A 16,359-nucleotide genomic window follows, 5' to 3' on the forward strand; every position below is an offset into this window, starting at 1 on the left:
GCGAGGGGTGGGGGTGACAGAGATGGTGCTCGGAATAGTGTAAGATGGAGGCAGATGATCCGCTGTGGCGACCCCCTTTGGGGAAAGAAGCCGATAGAAGAAGAAGTGCTGATTTCCGAACAATAGGGGGCGCTCGTCTAAGTAGCGCATACCGGAAGTGGCGCACGTAGCTTTGTGAGCGATGGAGACATTTAAAAAAAAAACATACAGCTAACTGCTAAACAGGGCTCGCGGAGCTGCGAGTCTTCTGCGTCAAAACACATTCAAATTCTTCCAAGTTGTAAATAAGTCAAGTGCATTCAGCGGTGCACAGTTTACATATCACATATCAGAGAGGTTGCACGTTACTGAAGATGTCGAGTGTGACACTTGGAAAAGAAGAATATAAGTAACTCTGCGGTAAGTTGTAACTAGCCGAGTGCTATTTTAAAGGCTAAGTTGGTTATCGCTTTTGACTGATAGCTGCTGACATTATCCTGCTTGTTACAGCTCTGGCTGGATTCGTAGCGCTTCCATTTTTAGGCTAATGATAGGCCGCTATCTTGCAACGTGAATATTTTTTCCACGTCTGCCTGTCGCCAAGTTTGGGAATCTTAAGGTTATGACCGAGGTTAGCTTCACTGTGCAGCTAAAAGGGTGTGCTAGTTCCAGCTAGCCCTTGACACAACTAACTGAAGTAATTTATCCGGGAACAAATAAACATCCTGTAGTTTACACGGGTACTTTAATGGGTTTAAACCTTTGTTTAAAAGGGTCGTTTTCGCTGTCTGTGAAATCTAAAACTAAAGCAGATGCTTAGCACCTTCTAGTAATACCGTTAAAAACATATTCTGGCCAAATATTGTCCGACATTTAACGTGTCTGTGTGCTTTTATACTTAAAGCAGTAATTGGATTAGAAAGGAAGAAGTAGTAAACTATAATATTCCACTTTTATTTATTTTAGTATAGGGTATAGCTTTGATTTAAGAACTTTACGGTTATAGTAATAATTGTTAATTATTCAGTCTCCTAAATATTTCCAAATAAATATTGTAGTAAAGAATTTATGTGTCATGCAAGATATTTATTTTAAGTTGTGTTTTTTTTCATATAATTCTTTTGTAAAAGTAATTGTTTTGTTTAAAAGAATTAAGGTTTAAAAACAATTGTTATTGTCTTTCAAGTTTGTTTAGATTGTTTAACTAAAGTTTGTGATGCTTCGTTTCCTCCAGCAGGTGAGGTCCTGTCCAGGGACATTGGTCCATGCTTGTTGGACCTTTGGCCGCTGGGCTCAACTAGCATGAAGATGGCTGACTCAGAAAAGGCAGAAGAATTTGTAGATGCTGAGTGCCCCTCAGAGTGCCTTGATGAAGCTCAATCAGCCACAGCTTCTGTTCAAGCAGAGCAGGATGAGCATCTGAAAACAGAAACCACTACCAGTACCAGTTCGCCCCCAAGGGAAAAGGAGGCGGACAGCCCCTTGAATACAGAAGGTGAGCAGAGTCTCCTGTCCATGCCATGCTTGATGAAGGAGCTTCGCAGAGACTCACCAGAGTCTCAGCATGCCTCAACAGGAAGTGACAAACCCGTGTCTCGTCATATCTACGAGAGTGACTCCTCGAACCCCTGCATGCTCTCGCCTTCATCCAGTGGCCACCTGGCTGACTCTGATACACTCTCCTCAGGGGAAGAAGGTGCTGCTCCTCCCATAGGAGAAGAGGAAGAGGGCAGCATGGAAGCTACAGGTGATCCTGGGCAGGCAGGAGGAATGCAAGCATCTGCCACAGTTGCAGGGGGAAGGAAGTCTCGACGGTCACGTTCAGAGAGTGAGGTGCCTCCAAATACAATGGCTGCAAAGAAGAACCGCTGCCAGCCCACCATGATAGCAGCCGCAGGAGGCCAGGAAAAACAAACCAATGGCAAGTTTTCAAAAGTGAAAGGTCACCGCAGTCAGAAACACAAGGAGCGAATGCGCCTGCTGAGGCAAAAACGAGAGGCAGCAGCACGGAAGAAGTACAACCTGCTGCAGGACAGCAGTACAAGTGACAGCGAGCTCACTTGTGACTCCAGCACCAGCTCCTCCGAGGATGAGGATGATGACACCTCAGGGGGTAGCAAGACAATCAAGACAGATATTCCAGGTAATAACCGATGTTTACAACGCATGCTTAAGAGCTCAGTACTACTACCATCACTGTCCACTAGCAGCCACTTAGTATTTCATATAAATCTCTGACTCACATTGCAGACTAGTACTGGTTTACAACATAAGAAAGTATTGACTACTGATCAGTTAGACATAAGAGTCTGCCTGCATGAGTTAAAAAAAATTGTCAACCAAATCATTAAACTGATACAACAACTGTACAAATCCTTCCTAACATCAAATCAATAACAGGGCTGCTTTGTTTGTTTTGTCATTTTTTTCCTTAGTTATTTTCCCATCCATGTCTATATTCATTCAAGTTGTCTTTAGATGTATACAGTATATGTTTAGAGGACCAGCACCTAGTCATAATACAGCATTACCCCTTTCAGACATGTACCGTTTTTAGTCAGACAGACATCATCTTAGAATGCATTGGCTGGACAATCATTCTGTTCAGTTTTATCTAGAAGTCTCAACAGAGCGTCACTCTTACAGGCTGAAGCTGCTGTAGGTTCAACCTGCATTTGCATATCACTGTCAGTATGACACAAGTCTAAAATATATGCAGTTGCATTAATGAAATTGCAACTTTGCACATCTCTCTTAGCATTTGTCTTGGTAAGACATCCATGATGAAGAATTTTCACTTTTTCCAACCCAGAATAAAGCTCATTTGCTCTCACACAGTCTATATGCTGTATTTGGGAGCTGCTACAGCAAACACTCACACATACAGAACCTGGTCCTTGTGATGATGAAGGAGGAAACAAAGTCTTCAAAAAAGGAGATTACACTTCTTCAGAGTTGAAAGTATCCTTGTCACTTTGTTTGGCACTTTATAAACCAACAGTGTATATAAAATTATATTTAAAGCTTAAAGTAAATTAAAGATCATTAAAAAATGGTCTCAATATAGATTCATCACCTGATTGTTCTTCTTTGGTTCTTTGGTGGTAGGTCAAAACCTCTTTGGAAGCTTTTTCTTTTCTTTTCTTTTTTTTTTTTTGATTGGCTGGAGAAATCCTGCAAATAAGACACACATACCATGGCTCTCCCCATCACTGTTATATCAATGAAGCTTTAAACAACTAAGCAACATTAATAATATAATTAACAATATAAAGCCCCTTTTCGATTAGTACCTACTTGGATCGACTCGGCACGTTTCGCCACAGTTTTCAGAGTTTTCTGTTAGGTCATAGTACCTGCCTGGTACCTGGTACTTTTTCGTACTTGCTCAGCCGGGGTTCCAGTGATCCGAGCAGGTACTAAAATGTGATGCCGTCAGACTGCATGCCACTGATTAGCTGGTCAGTAGCATCACAATGGCTACAAAAAACCGTGGTCCCTGAGTCTGGCGAAAAGCCACAGACCGAGTAGCAGGTATATTTTTGCCTCGGCGTCCACCTTTGTTGTAGCGTTCATGTCACATATTAATCGCGTCGTTCACACACACATTAGGAGGTACTAAATTGTAATGGAAAACCAGTCGATCCGAGTCGATCTGAGTAGGTATTGATGGAAAAGGGTCTTATGAGTGATAACCAGGACTGGAACAGAATGGTAAAGCAAGCAATCTGACATATCCCATGTCTGAAAGAGACTTAAACATTGTCATGAAACTCTTTCTTACTGATGATTTGCTATGGGAGTCTAATCAACATTGTCCAGCTCAGAGTGGTAAAAAAAGAGTTGAGTTAATGTAACCATTACTGTGAGTTCTGCAGTTCAACAAGTCAGCCATTAATATACACAGCCTTTGCTCTAAATAGACATACTATGATCTCACTGAGTTGCAAGACTCTGCAGTCACTGCTGGTGTCAGTAAGCTGTAGAAATACTGGCTTATACATGAGTAAGGACATAAAATCCAATATCTAATGTTGTGTTTCACTAGATTGCCTAACCTCATAAGTAATTAGTCTGTTTTGTTAGAGGGAGTTTAGCAAGTATTTCATTCACATGAAAACTGCTGGGCATTTAGTATTGCATTTCCTGCATTTCTGTCCTTACTAAATATTCCTTAATGTTTCAATATTCTTTTTGTCCTGACCCATCACACACTTCACTCCTCCTACAGTGAATCATGTCAGAAATGTAGTTGGGTGCTTTCCTATACTTTAAATGATTTTGCAACACCTTAGATGAGCCCGTGAGTTCTTGTCATCCTGTTGAAAGTGTAAATGCATACAAATATATACAAATCTAATTGAGAATGGCTTTTTGCGAATCTGTGGGCCAGAGGTGTCTACCTGGAATAAACACTCATTGGCAAACGCTGATTGTAACGATTGCATGCACGTTAGACCCCGTGAGTTTGCTTACATGTTGTAGAAATCTTTTGGGTGAGTTGAATTCTCCAGAAGTAGCTCCTATCAGGCTGGTGTTTAAAGGTCTCCCAACGGAAGAGAAGCACTCGGTTTACTGTTGGATAATCTTTTGATCATGATTGTGTTCTTTAGCGTATAGCTTGATGTATTTTATTACCGTAGCATTTTTACATTAAAATCAAATTTTAGTTTCTTGTGTTTCATAGATGATCCGTAATAAATTGTTTTTGTATTAGTAAAGGTACTTTGGTTTATATAAAGTCTATCTCTTAGTTATGTCTGTTGCTTTTGCGGCTCAGATTTGAAGTTATTTTGCTTTGGGTTGTTGCATTTACTTTAAAATCTTAAACCTTTTCCAAATCACTCGATCAGTCACCCTCAGACCACCAATTATCTTCCTTCAGGGATCTGTAGGACATGAAATGTTTTCAGCCATTTTTTACATCCCGCACACAGATTTGAGTGCTACAACTGCATGATGTAGTCCATCAGCATGAAAAGAGTCGATCTGCACGTTACCTGAAACAAACTGTCATTTTCTCTGTAATGCAAAAGTCCACCTCCGAAGCATGAAAGTGCTACTGTATTTTCTTATGGCTTGGCCTCAATGTCTTTAAAGCTGGCTTCAGACGTGCTTCGGAGAGATCCAGAGTGGGATCCCAGATTCATGGGTTACTGGACAGCGGCTCGTGGGACAGGAACGGCATCGGCAGCGTTCTGGAGGAGGCCATGACGCGCTTTGCTGTGATGCAGCGTCAGACCGAGGAGCGCTTCCGCGTCTGGATGGAAAAGCTTGCACACCTCGACTCGGACAACGATTCTTCCAAGCGCTCGAGTGACGGCCCAGAAGGGCAGCAGCAGGCCTCACAGGGGGCACGGCCTTCCCCCCCAAGCTCATTTTTGCCATCTTCAGAGTCTGCAGAGACTATGGCTGCCTACATGTTGGCACGAGAGAACAACAGTCTCACCCACACCCCTATAAACAACAACAACAACATCCACCCTGAAGTTGTCACTCAGAATGGAAATCTAGGTGTTCCAGACCCTGGTCTCTTGAATGTTTAGATTTCACTTCTGCTTCACCCCTCGCAGTTTCTTACTTTGATCTCGGCAAGTGTAGAGATAGTTAAGGCAGAAAGCAATGGGGTATACCCGTTCAAGGATGTGAGGGCACTAAACAGAAACACCACCAGCAGCAGCAGCTGGGCCTGAACTGGTCATTTGAACTTGACTCTGTGCAGACCAGGGGCCCGTGCTATGAAGCAGGTTTAACATGTCTTCTTTATATGGCTTTGTTAAGCCTAGCAAACACAGTCACATGGAGTCTGGTAATCGGTTGGGTTCTTTCTTTTTTTTTGTTTGTTTGTTTGTTTGTTTTAATTAAACCCAGCTATGAGCATTTTCGCATAACATGCGTAATGGTGGCACCAGATGACCAACTGCAAAGACTATGGGACTATAGCCACTTAAAGTCAGAACAAACAGTAATCCTGATATGAAGAAAATTAAAAATGTAATCCAGGCAAAAAGCCAGGAGGAAAAATTGGCATAAAATTGCATTTTGTGTGAATGTGCAATTTACTAAAAGGCCCATTAGTGATGATGCTCCATCACTGACAAACAAGAAAATATAACTTGAATTACAATGATGTATTTCTTCAAATTCATGTGTTACCTGTGGTTGTTTATTTAGATAATTTTAGCTCTGTTGTTTCAGCTACAACCCGGGTAATGTTAAATCGAATGACATCGGGTAAAATATTTTTTTAAATTCTTGCAAATTTTATAAGGTCTAAGCACTGGAATTTAATCAGTTAAAGAGTCTTGACATATGGAAAGAAGAAATGGGCTCAAATGCTCACAGGCATAAGTGAAATAAAACCCACTCAGTACATGTGCTGTACAGCCCAAAGGATCTTCACAAAAGACAACCAATTGGTCAGTAGTTGGTGCTTTATATACGTTCATCTGTTATGTTGAACATGACCTACTCAGGAGGTCGTGTATTTTGGTGTGGTCTAATGTGGCAGTGTACCCGCAGAAGGAACTGAATTTGGAAGCGGGGGAACCCTGAAAACCTGAAACTAGCTTGGAATCCTGCTTAGTAGCACGGGCCCCTGAGGCTCAGCATGTGTGCTGGCACTGAATCACTGTGAGATTTGACACTGAGAAAAATTCAACTCACCTATTTGATTTCTGCAGCATCTGTGACACGGAAACATGGCTTCTCAATAGACTGAGTCAGGGCTCTTATTGTATTGCTTTGCTTTCTTTCTTTCGTTTTTTTCAGCACCAGCTGAATACCCTCTTTGACACATACAGAGTAACTGTTTTATTTCTTTCATTCAGCATATGAACTATAATGATGGGTAGCCATCATTGCAGTGTTAAGTGGGGTGCTGCTGTGTAATAGCATGTGCCTTGTCATTCTGAACTCATGATGGGTAAAGCATTATAGTGCTGTTTCCTTAAGAATCAGGTTTACCACTGCATACCCCCCGTTTGTCTTGAACTGTTTGCACTTTGCTTGTAAACAGTTCAGGAAAATCTTGTGACAACCTTTATTTTGGTGGCATAGCTTTACTAACAGAACATTTAAACATAGATATGCCTATAAATATAAACACAATATACTAACACACACAATTTCTTGCTTTTTTAAAAATCTATATTAAGGATTAGACGTGTTTACATTTTTAAATAAAGGCCTTTCTGTTACATTTGCTGCTGGCACTGCATTTGCGCAGTAACATGAAACGAGTGATTGAGGAATCTGGAAAAGAAAACTTGTGGTTATTTTAGTAGCTTAGGTGTAGATTTTATAACATCATATAAGGCATGGGTTCTTTTGTTGTGGCTATTGGCTGCATTGGCCTCAAATCTTCAGTCATATTATAGTAATGGGTATTTGTCTACTTCAATTTTGTTTGCACTGGTCTGCCAGTTTATCCAGTGTCCCCACCAGGCACTGCGTATTCGCATCTTGACTTTAAACTGAAAACCCAGGCATCAAACGTGCAGATATAGAGCAGTAATACAGCTGCAGTATGGTGCATGGCAATGTTTACGGATTTTTTTCTAATTAAAAAAAGAAAAGAAAAAGTGAGATCTATGTGATCAAGTGGCCTTCTGGTTCACATCCTGTGGTCTTTGAAAGGGGGGAGGAAACAATCCTCCTTGAACCCCCCTCCCCCCCCACACTGTTTTCACTGATGTAGATGACCATTTGGGTCTTATTTCTAAATACTGCTAACAACCATCACAGAGACTGATGAAGGAATCTTTGGCCTGATCATATTTAAAGTTAAGATGTTCAAAAGTGTTCTCTATATGTGTATATGTAGCCCTATGACTGTCATTTTTACAGAGCCTAAAGCTAAGCGACGTGTTTCCCCCACCTGTTTGCATGCGAGTATATTAGTATATAGAATGTGCAAGGCCAAATTAGTTTACATCAGCAGCACGTGTGCAAGCTATAGCTTTTCCTTATGCTGATAAACGGTGACTGACGGGACATTTTATCTCTATATTTTTTTTCCTTGTTTTCCCTTGACCTAACGGTTTCATGTTGTGTGAAGATTGCTTGTTTTGTAAAGCGTTCCTTTGCCATTACGGATTTAAATAGATCCAGCGTCAGCTCTCCTGTACTCCTTAAAACTAGAATGACTTTTAAATCAACAGTTTTGTCAGCACAGTAACGAGAGCCTGTGCATGAAATCAAAATGTGCATTAAAAACAACAGCAAGGACAGTCCATTGTTTACCAAAGACACTAACCTGGTCTACATTAGTGCTTTTCTATCTCTAATACATGGCCTTTATATTGGCAAGTGCTTGGTTTCTTTGGTAACCCTAGTATCTACCTATATCAGCTATTCATAGGCAGTGTTCTCTCACAGTACATGCTGTCCAGACAAAACCCCTCTCACACACCCACAGATGTCTGGATAGCAGAGTGTGTGTCTGTCTGTGTCTGTGTGTCTCTCTCTCTCTTTCCCAGGGACTCCTTTTTACAGGGTAGAACAATTATGTGCTCCCGCTCTTCTAGTTACACTCCTGTTGTTTGGCTTTGTTTTGTTTAGTTTTTTTGACTATCCCCACTACATTTCATTCACTGAGTAAGATTATTTTGAAATGTGTTTTGTAACGACTGTACTCGAGTGTAGTTTTTATGTGAATGGCTGTTATTTTAAAAAGCAATAAATGGAAAGAACAAAAGGTTTGTTGATGTGCTTCAAATACAACCATCATTTATAAGAGTATAATGCATTGTTTTATTTTAGAGTTAATGTAGACCTTTACTTCAGGGGAAACGGGGGACCAATGGGGGTTTTCTTGTGTCTATTGTAGATGCTAAGACTTAGCGGGTCTGTGGAAGCAGTGTCCAGTCTCTCATTCAAACAGAAGTCGCACTATTCCCAGGCATGATTTGAATAATGAAGTGTTTTCTTTGTTCTCTGCAGACGGGCCTCCAGTAGTGGGTCACTATGATATTTCAGACACTGATTCTAACCACGAGAGTATGAATGTGGAGGCAGTCCGGCCCACGGTGATAAAGCATGAGCTAAAAACACACAGAGGCCAGGATATGGCAGCTCACTCTGGGTGTATAAGAGCTCTGAGCTCTACCTCAGGTCAGTTACAAACCCGGTATAATAAATTCCAATCCTCTCAGTGAAGGCAGGACATTTTAAAGGCATGGGTTGTCATCAGTAAGCTGAAATGTGCCGTGTGGCAGGAGGCGGTCTTATTAATCTCAGCAAGACACTTTTGAAGCACTCTTTATCCCACACACCGCCAGCTGGCATTTGATGTTACTAAAAGTCTTGACCTTTTTTGCAGCCGACAGAACATGAATATAAAGGCAGCCATCTAATGTGTCACTCCATGCTGTCCAGTCAGTTTTACAAACACCACTGTCAGCTTCATCTCTGTTTTGTGTTGGGGTTTGTGTTTTTTGTGTGTCTGTGTCAAAGCAGCTGCTGTCTTCACGTGTCAGCGAGGTCTGAAGCGCTCTACTGCTTCGGCCCTCCTCACAAAGCATGACTGTGTTCCTCTACATTTGTTTCAGGCCACATGGAGGCAGAGCTGTCGCACAAGGAGAGCTCTCAGCACAAGGGCCAGATTAACATTGTTTCCTCTGACAGTGAGGTGGAAATAGTCGGAGTGCAAGAAAAAGCACGGTAAAGACTTTCAGTGGGGAAACTGTAAAATTCTACTGTTACTGCCCACCCCTCCACTGAATTCAACTTTTTACTTTTTTTTTTTTTTTTTTTACTTCTTTTTTTTCTTTCCTTTTCAAATCTAGATGCGCCCATCCTTGCGGGGGGGTCATAAAGAGTTTGTCCTCCTGGAAAGAGAACTCAGGAGAGCAGTTAAACAGCACAAATCAATCACAGCTCTGGACTACTGTTTCCCCTCAGCCCAACTGGGTGTCCCCTCCTGAAGTGGTGGACCTCACGCTGGACGAGGACGGCGGACACAAATACCTACTTTAATAAAAAAAAAAAAAAAAAAAAACCCAACGTATACACTGAAGACTTTTTTTTCCCTACACACCTCTTCCTCCCAACTGCTCCTCATCCATCTTGCCTGTCCTCCACGTTAAAGCTAAACTGAATCCTTTCTAGAGTTGTGGCCTCGCCTGTAACCGCTTGTGGGCTCTTCCTGCTCCAAAGCACTCTTTTGTTTTTAACTTTACTGTTGAACAATCATGTATCAAAGCCATTCAACTGGTGTGATTCCCTGAACCTTTGCTTGTCAGCTATGAATTTTAGCTGCATCTAAATGGCACAGCACCTCAAGTGAAGGTGGAAATGTACAAGAATGATTTATCTGGTAATGATAGCAATATCTTCCCTTCATTTAATACCTCAGTTACCCTTCAATACCAGATATAGGCAGTGTGTCATGTGCTTGCAAGCCGTATAGTGAACATTTCAAGTTGCTGCTTTAGAGCAGGTCAGTATCATGAGATGGCTGTGAACCTGCTTCACTACAGACTTTGAATGAAATGTTTTCAGAATTGATTTGGCTTTTTTTTTTTTTTTTTTTTTTAAATCTGCAGCCACCTGAGGTCAGAACAGAATGGCAGCTTGTACACTTTCTGTTGTACAGTAGTAGACCATAGATAAATGACAAAGTTTACTTTGTATCTGTCAAGGGTAATTTTCTATTTTTTCCCCCCCATTTTCAAAGGTCTTGCCACTGGACTTGCATTTAGATCCGTCTGCCTTTATAGATTGTTTTACTATACGGTGTACAACCCATGCTCTGATGCTGTCAGTGAGTGCTTTGCTTCATTTGAAAAGAAGTATCGGATATTTAGGGAAACTTTCACTATTTTTAGAGAGTTAGATGAGAAGACTGGTAACAGAAATCTATTTAAAAAAATAAAGCAGTTTAGAGCTAGGTGGATGTGGTTCTTGAGGTAGAGTGGTAAATGGACTGTATTTATCGCTCTTTTCCCTTCACCCACATTCATACAAGCACTTTTTTTTCTGTCCATGCCTAAGCACTCGCACATGCATGCATTAATGGGAACTCGGGATTCAATATCTTGCCCAAGGATCCTTCGACATGAAGAAGAGCCAGGGATTGGATCACTGATCTTCCAATCAGTAGAAGACCTTTAATCTTCAGAGCCACACAGAGAGTGAGGCATCCCATAATTGGAGAGTCGGGTTTTTTGATTTCCTAGCTCCATCTAGCCACATGTCAAAAGGGTCAAAATTTTGAACTCCAGAATCTTCCCATTAATGTGTAATCTGCATCTGACTGTTTGTGTGATAGTGCTGGATGCATGTTTGTGTGATGGGTGTTTTAGGTGGGTGACAAAACATAAAAACTAAGACTGCAGTCCATTTATATTCGCTCGACAGAAATCAGGGAAACACTCTCTCCAAGAGCCACATACTAGTTCCTTTGCATTTACTAGTTAACACATGGTATATCAGTATGAGTAGTTAAAAAATAAAAGAGAATTTTTTTTACATGCTGTAGTGTGAAACCCCGGACACTGCGTACACATTGGTCTTTGACTGACGAGTCATTAACATTTATCCTCCTTTTATACTCCTTATGTAAACCATAAATTACAAAATGAGCTTCATGTTTCATTCTGTATGACCTGAAACTAGTGATGGAGCCCATGAAGTCATCAGGGAAGTGTTCAGTGAGATTACAGAGCAAGCAGGTTAACGGCTGTTTTCCGATAGGCTCGCGCACAACCAGAAGTCTTTTTGCAGCCAGAGGAGTCACCTGCTGCCGGCTGTTAAAAAGAATACAGGTTTAAGACACTTGGGAGTTGGTTTCTCCACCTTTAGTATGGTCAGAAATAAATAGGTCAAGTAGATGGACACGAGCATGCTTGCAGTTTCCTTGGTCTCTATTCTTTCTACATAGCTAACTGGCCGCTAGCTTCACACAGTCAGGTTATCGATCTTCTCATCTAATGTTTACTCATCACCAGAATGCCAATAAACATTTCTGAAGAAGTCACTTCATTTAAAATTTCAGTTTTTGTTTGTTGCCACTATAATACAGGAACAATAAAACTTTTTATTTTTGGTTAGGGGTGTCTTGTTTTTTGGGCCCTCCACAAGAATTCAAGTTTGTCATGTGACACCTGGGGGAAATTAATTGCACACCTGTGATTTGAAGCCTGGGAAGAAAATAAGCAAAAAAAAAAAAAAAAGTCCAAGCTACAAAACACTACGACAGTGCTGTTTTTGTTTTCAAAGATGCATTGGAAGCCACACTTTTGTTACAGTGTCTGAGTGTCCAAGGGCGACTTTAATTATCAGTGAATGTATGTCCTTGCCGTGCTGGCTGGTTGTACTTATTGTTTGCATGCTTACCTTGAATGGATGCAAACTCCTTTAAATCTCTGGGGACCCCTTTATAATAACTGAGGAACTGTATCTTCCAATGAATACTGCAAAGCAAGATGGCCTGAATGCCTTGAAATGTGCACTATTTCCTTTTAGAAAGGTTTAAAGCTTATTCTTTTACCTTACAAAGCAGCGGATTTTGCTATCGCAACAATAAATATTTTAATAATAGATGTTAATTTCACAAACACACATATATCTATACATATATATCTATAGAAAAAGAGTAAAAGTGATGTTGAGTTTATGCCCAATGTGTGAGTTATGGGGCATTTATAGATGAGATGATTATTGTATAAACTGTTTTCTGTTTTTGTTTTTCAACCCTGATCCTCAGGGCCTGCTTGCTCTCTTTCCTGCTGTCTTCTTTTGTCTTCATGCAGTACTGCAGCCACGCTGGCTAAAAAAAATGTAATCAATAGCTTTACAGGCTATTTTAACACATTTCTTGTAATTGCATATTTAATAACATACACTTTCCTAAGTGATGCTTGATAATTATAGATTTATTTTAACTTCTGCTGGTCACAGAAAGATAAAATTTGAACGATCTAAACCAAAGTCTATATGGAGCTTATGTTCTCAGTTTATTTCCCAATTTATTCTTAGAAATTTACTATGTGAATCTGAATCTCTTCATTTGGAAGTCAGTGAATTTGCTGTGAAAAGATCGAATATAGTTACAAATTGAATATATTGTTGAATATATATTTGGTTTTACTTGGCCAGTTTTTTCTGTTATATACATCTACCACTGTAAGAACTCTGTACCACAACACTTCAGCTTGCAAAAACCATTTTGCTGTTTTTCTGTGGGACTATTATGAAATGCTAGCGAGGCATCACTTGTGTCTTTAGTGATATAAGTGTGGTAGAAACCACGGCAGTGATGCTGGTTGCACATAGCATGTTTGGTGGCATCTTTCATCCTCATCTCCGATGTTATCGTGATTGCCGGTATTTCAGCCTCACTCTTCTGTTTTTGCTCCGTTTTGCTGTCAGTATTTTAACTTAACAGAAGTGTTTATTTTGTTGCTTCTGCAAGTCCCTGACTTCCTTGAAATTATGTCTGTAGAACAAAAAGAAACTATTTTAAAACTAAATAAACGGACCGTTATTTAATGAGCTCTTGTCAAGTCATTTATTTCTGTGTTTTACAAGCATATATTTGCAGTTTTTGCTCGTGTGCTGTGACTGGTGTCAAGATTTTGACACCAGTCACAGATTTTTGCCTTTTCTGGCAGACCAAAGTGGTGTAATTAATCTGAGACGAGGATGGTGACACGTTTCAGCCTTTCAGGTATGTTTACAACTTTAGCATAAAGTGCGATTTGAATTTCACTTTTAACAGTTCACCCTAAAAATGTTAAATCATGTCATTGCAAGACTGATCTGAATTCTTGCTTACTGTGAGTGTTGTTTGAGTGTTCTTATCTGTCGAGTCCTGTGCACAAGTCTCGAGCCAACCCTCATTCCTTTTACATTTTCATCATGAAATATAACTATAAGGTAAGAGGGAACAATATAAGTGAGTTACTGAAACGTGCACACATGAAACACAGTATATAAGACAAATAGTTCGTACAGTTCTAATAGCTTGAAATTAATATTTGGTATGGCCGCCTTTATATTTCGACACAGCCAGGAATCCTTCTCCAGGCTTCTTGAAGAACATTCAAAGCTCTCTTTGGACGTTGGCTGCCTTTTGTTCTGCTCTCAGTCAAGATGATCACACACTGCTTCAATAATTTTGAGGTCCAAGCTCTGGGGAGGCCAATCCATGACTCCATTGTGTTTTACAGATGACTGTTGACACTCACTGCTGTACCTCTACCCTGACGTCCTTGGTACATATTCATGATAATAAGACGTGTTGCCACTGGTTTTCAGTCCAGTTCTTGTGTAATTTGGCATACCTCAACATACCTTTCTGCCTGTTTCTCTTCCTTAAGAATAACTCCTTGATAGCGACCCCATTAAGACCATTTATGATTCAGTGAACATTAGATGGATGAAGTGAAGGCCCAGATGAATCTCTCCATCTTACTTCTAAAGGACATGACTTTCAGATGCTGCTTATCTGCTGTAGATTTTTTTTTTAGCCCTGATGCTTCTTCTTTTGTACTCCACTTGTCGAGCTTCCTCAATTTGTTTTAGGGAGACACTGCACACCACACCAAGATCTGCCAAGTTTTAAGCTAATATCTTTTTGGAAATGGCCTTGTTAGTGCAGAAATCGAATTTTACGCACGTCAAGCTGACAGTTTTCCTATATGCAAATAAAGAAATGGGAACAATTTATGTGTTTACAACTTCAAGTTCTTTCTAGGTTGTCTGCCACAAAACTGGTTTAACAACAACACTAGTTCAACCTTCAAGTTAAGTATCCTTTATTGTGTTTGAATGATTGATAGGTCAGTGTTAAGTGACTTAACAAACAAACAAAATGGTTACGTACAAGGCCTGGATTGAAAATGAGTGAAAAAGCAGACAATGTCCAAGGACACTTTAACAGATCTTCAGAAGCCTGGAGAACTATTGCTCAAGATCACTTTTAAAAGAAATTACAAGCGTCTGGCTCCTTGGAAACAAAATATTTAAAGGGTGTCACAAGACTTAGTACTGTATAACTGCCACCATAGGTATAGCACTTAACAAGATGTCTCATTGTTTATTTTATTCTGTGGCCAAGCAGTCTAGACGGCTGCCTGACTGTGAACAATGCAGGTTCATCCTCACCCACCAAAGTAGCATGCCAGGTCAGAGGTCACCCTGTAACACCTGCCACTAGGGGGACATATGGAGTTCACATGAAGAAGACAATGAGGGAGTGGAGCAATGCAGTCTGCGGGGCCCTTTAACGAAAAACTAAAGCCCTTTAGCCAGCTCTTTCCACCCTTGGGGCAGAACATCAGCTGTATGCTAATTTTCACAGGGCAGCGGTGGCCTCACAGAGCAGTGAATGTGCTGGCTCACTCTCAAAGCCAGAAATGATTGCGCTTCATCTTGCAGATGTCCTTTTACACTAAATGATGCCACTTAGGATTTTTGTGTTGTACATGTTTTGTTCCAAGTTATCTCCAGTTTCTTCAAAATGGCATTTCATTTGTTCAGTCCTCGCTCTGCCCACCTCCAGAGGGCTTTCTAAAAATAAAGAGTGGAAATAAGTCTCATTTCTGGTGAGGACACAATTTTTACATCAGATTCTGCTGAAAGAGAGCTCAGCTGCTGCTTCTGTTAATACGTCAACTACAGCCAGCTATCCTGATAAATGCTTGTGTTCAAATGTACATAAATGTGTGGAATAAAGTGGCAGTTTTGATGTGTGAAATTGATTGCAGCAGTGATAGTAAAGCATCGTGAAAGGCTCTTTGTGTTTCACAGCAGGCTTAAGGCATTAGATGACGGGAACTGGAGGACATATGGGACTAAGAGTTTTGTGACCCCCTCAGCCTCCACAGGCCCATCTGTTCCTTCATCCTTCAGGCTTAACACTACAGGCAGTGAGGTTTTTGGGACACAGGCCCCTTTTTTCACAAGTTCTGCTGTATGACAAATCTGGCCAACATATATTCACGAATATTCAAAGAGTTAAGTATTACTTGAACTGTATCGGATCATCAAGAAGATCATTCAGCAACATTTTCCTGATGATCGAGTCTGACAAAGGTCAAGGCAAATAATCTATGCAAGTATATATCTTTCCTTTTTTCAATTCTGTTTATGAGAGAATTCAGTTGCATATGCATAATCATTGGCTGCCCTATAGGTAGGGTTAGGCCCAACCAATCACAGCACTTCAATCCAATCTAAAAAGCAAAAACAGTAAATACCTTTTGTTTCACTTTTGTGTAAGACAACCTGTGCTGTTTTTCTTGTCAGGCAGTGAATATTTGGCTGTCACAAATCACCCTTGTTGGCCCTTAATTGTTAAAGCAAGTTACATCCTTCCTCTCTGCCATCAGTACTTGTTTCAGCGTTGATGAAGACTGACATTTTTCATGATTT

The 16,359-nt window shown here is 40.5% G+C and overlaps 1 protein-coding gene across 5 annotated transcripts; it reads left to right on the forward strand.

Annotated features, from left to right (window-relative positions):
* Positions 1 to 164: 164 nt before the first annotated feature.
* Positions 165 to 13,476, forward strand: ark2n (arkadia (rnf111) N-terminal like PKA signaling regulator 2n). 5 transcript variants are annotated; one of them, XM_086301098.1, is made up of 5 exons: positions 168 to 399; positions 1,214 to 2,122; positions 8,923 to 9,093; positions 9,531 to 9,642; positions 9,768 to 13,476. In XM_086301098.1, the coding sequence occupies exons 2-5, from the start codon at positions 1,282 to 1,284 to the stop codon at positions 9,955 to 9,957; spliced, it is 1,314 nt and encodes a 437-aa protein (XP_086157224.1). In that variant the 5' UTR covers positions 168 to 399; positions 1,214 to 1,281; the 3' UTR covers positions 9,958 to 13,476. The 5 variants fall into 5 exon arrangements, with proteins under 5 accessions (XP_086157227.1, XP_086157224.1, XP_086157225.1 ...); XM_086301099.1 differs by having other exon boundaries at positions 1,217 to 2,122; XM_086301100.1 differs by lacking the exon at positions 168 to 399 and adding an exon at positions 473 to 610.
* Positions 13,477 to 16,359: the final 2,883 nt, after the last annotated feature.

The sequence above is a fragment of the Aulonocara sp. 'chitande type north' Nkhata Bay genome, linkage group LG7 (genome assembly GCF_057382095.1).
Source record: "Aulonocara sp. 'chitande type north' Nkhata Bay isolate Kocher_YH1m ecotype deep benthic linkage group LG7, A_spYH_male_GT1.1, whole genome shotgun sequence".
NCBI lineage: Eukaryota > Metazoa > Chordata > Actinopteri > Cichliformes > Cichlidae > Aulonocara > Aulonocara sp. 'chitande type north' Nkhata Bay.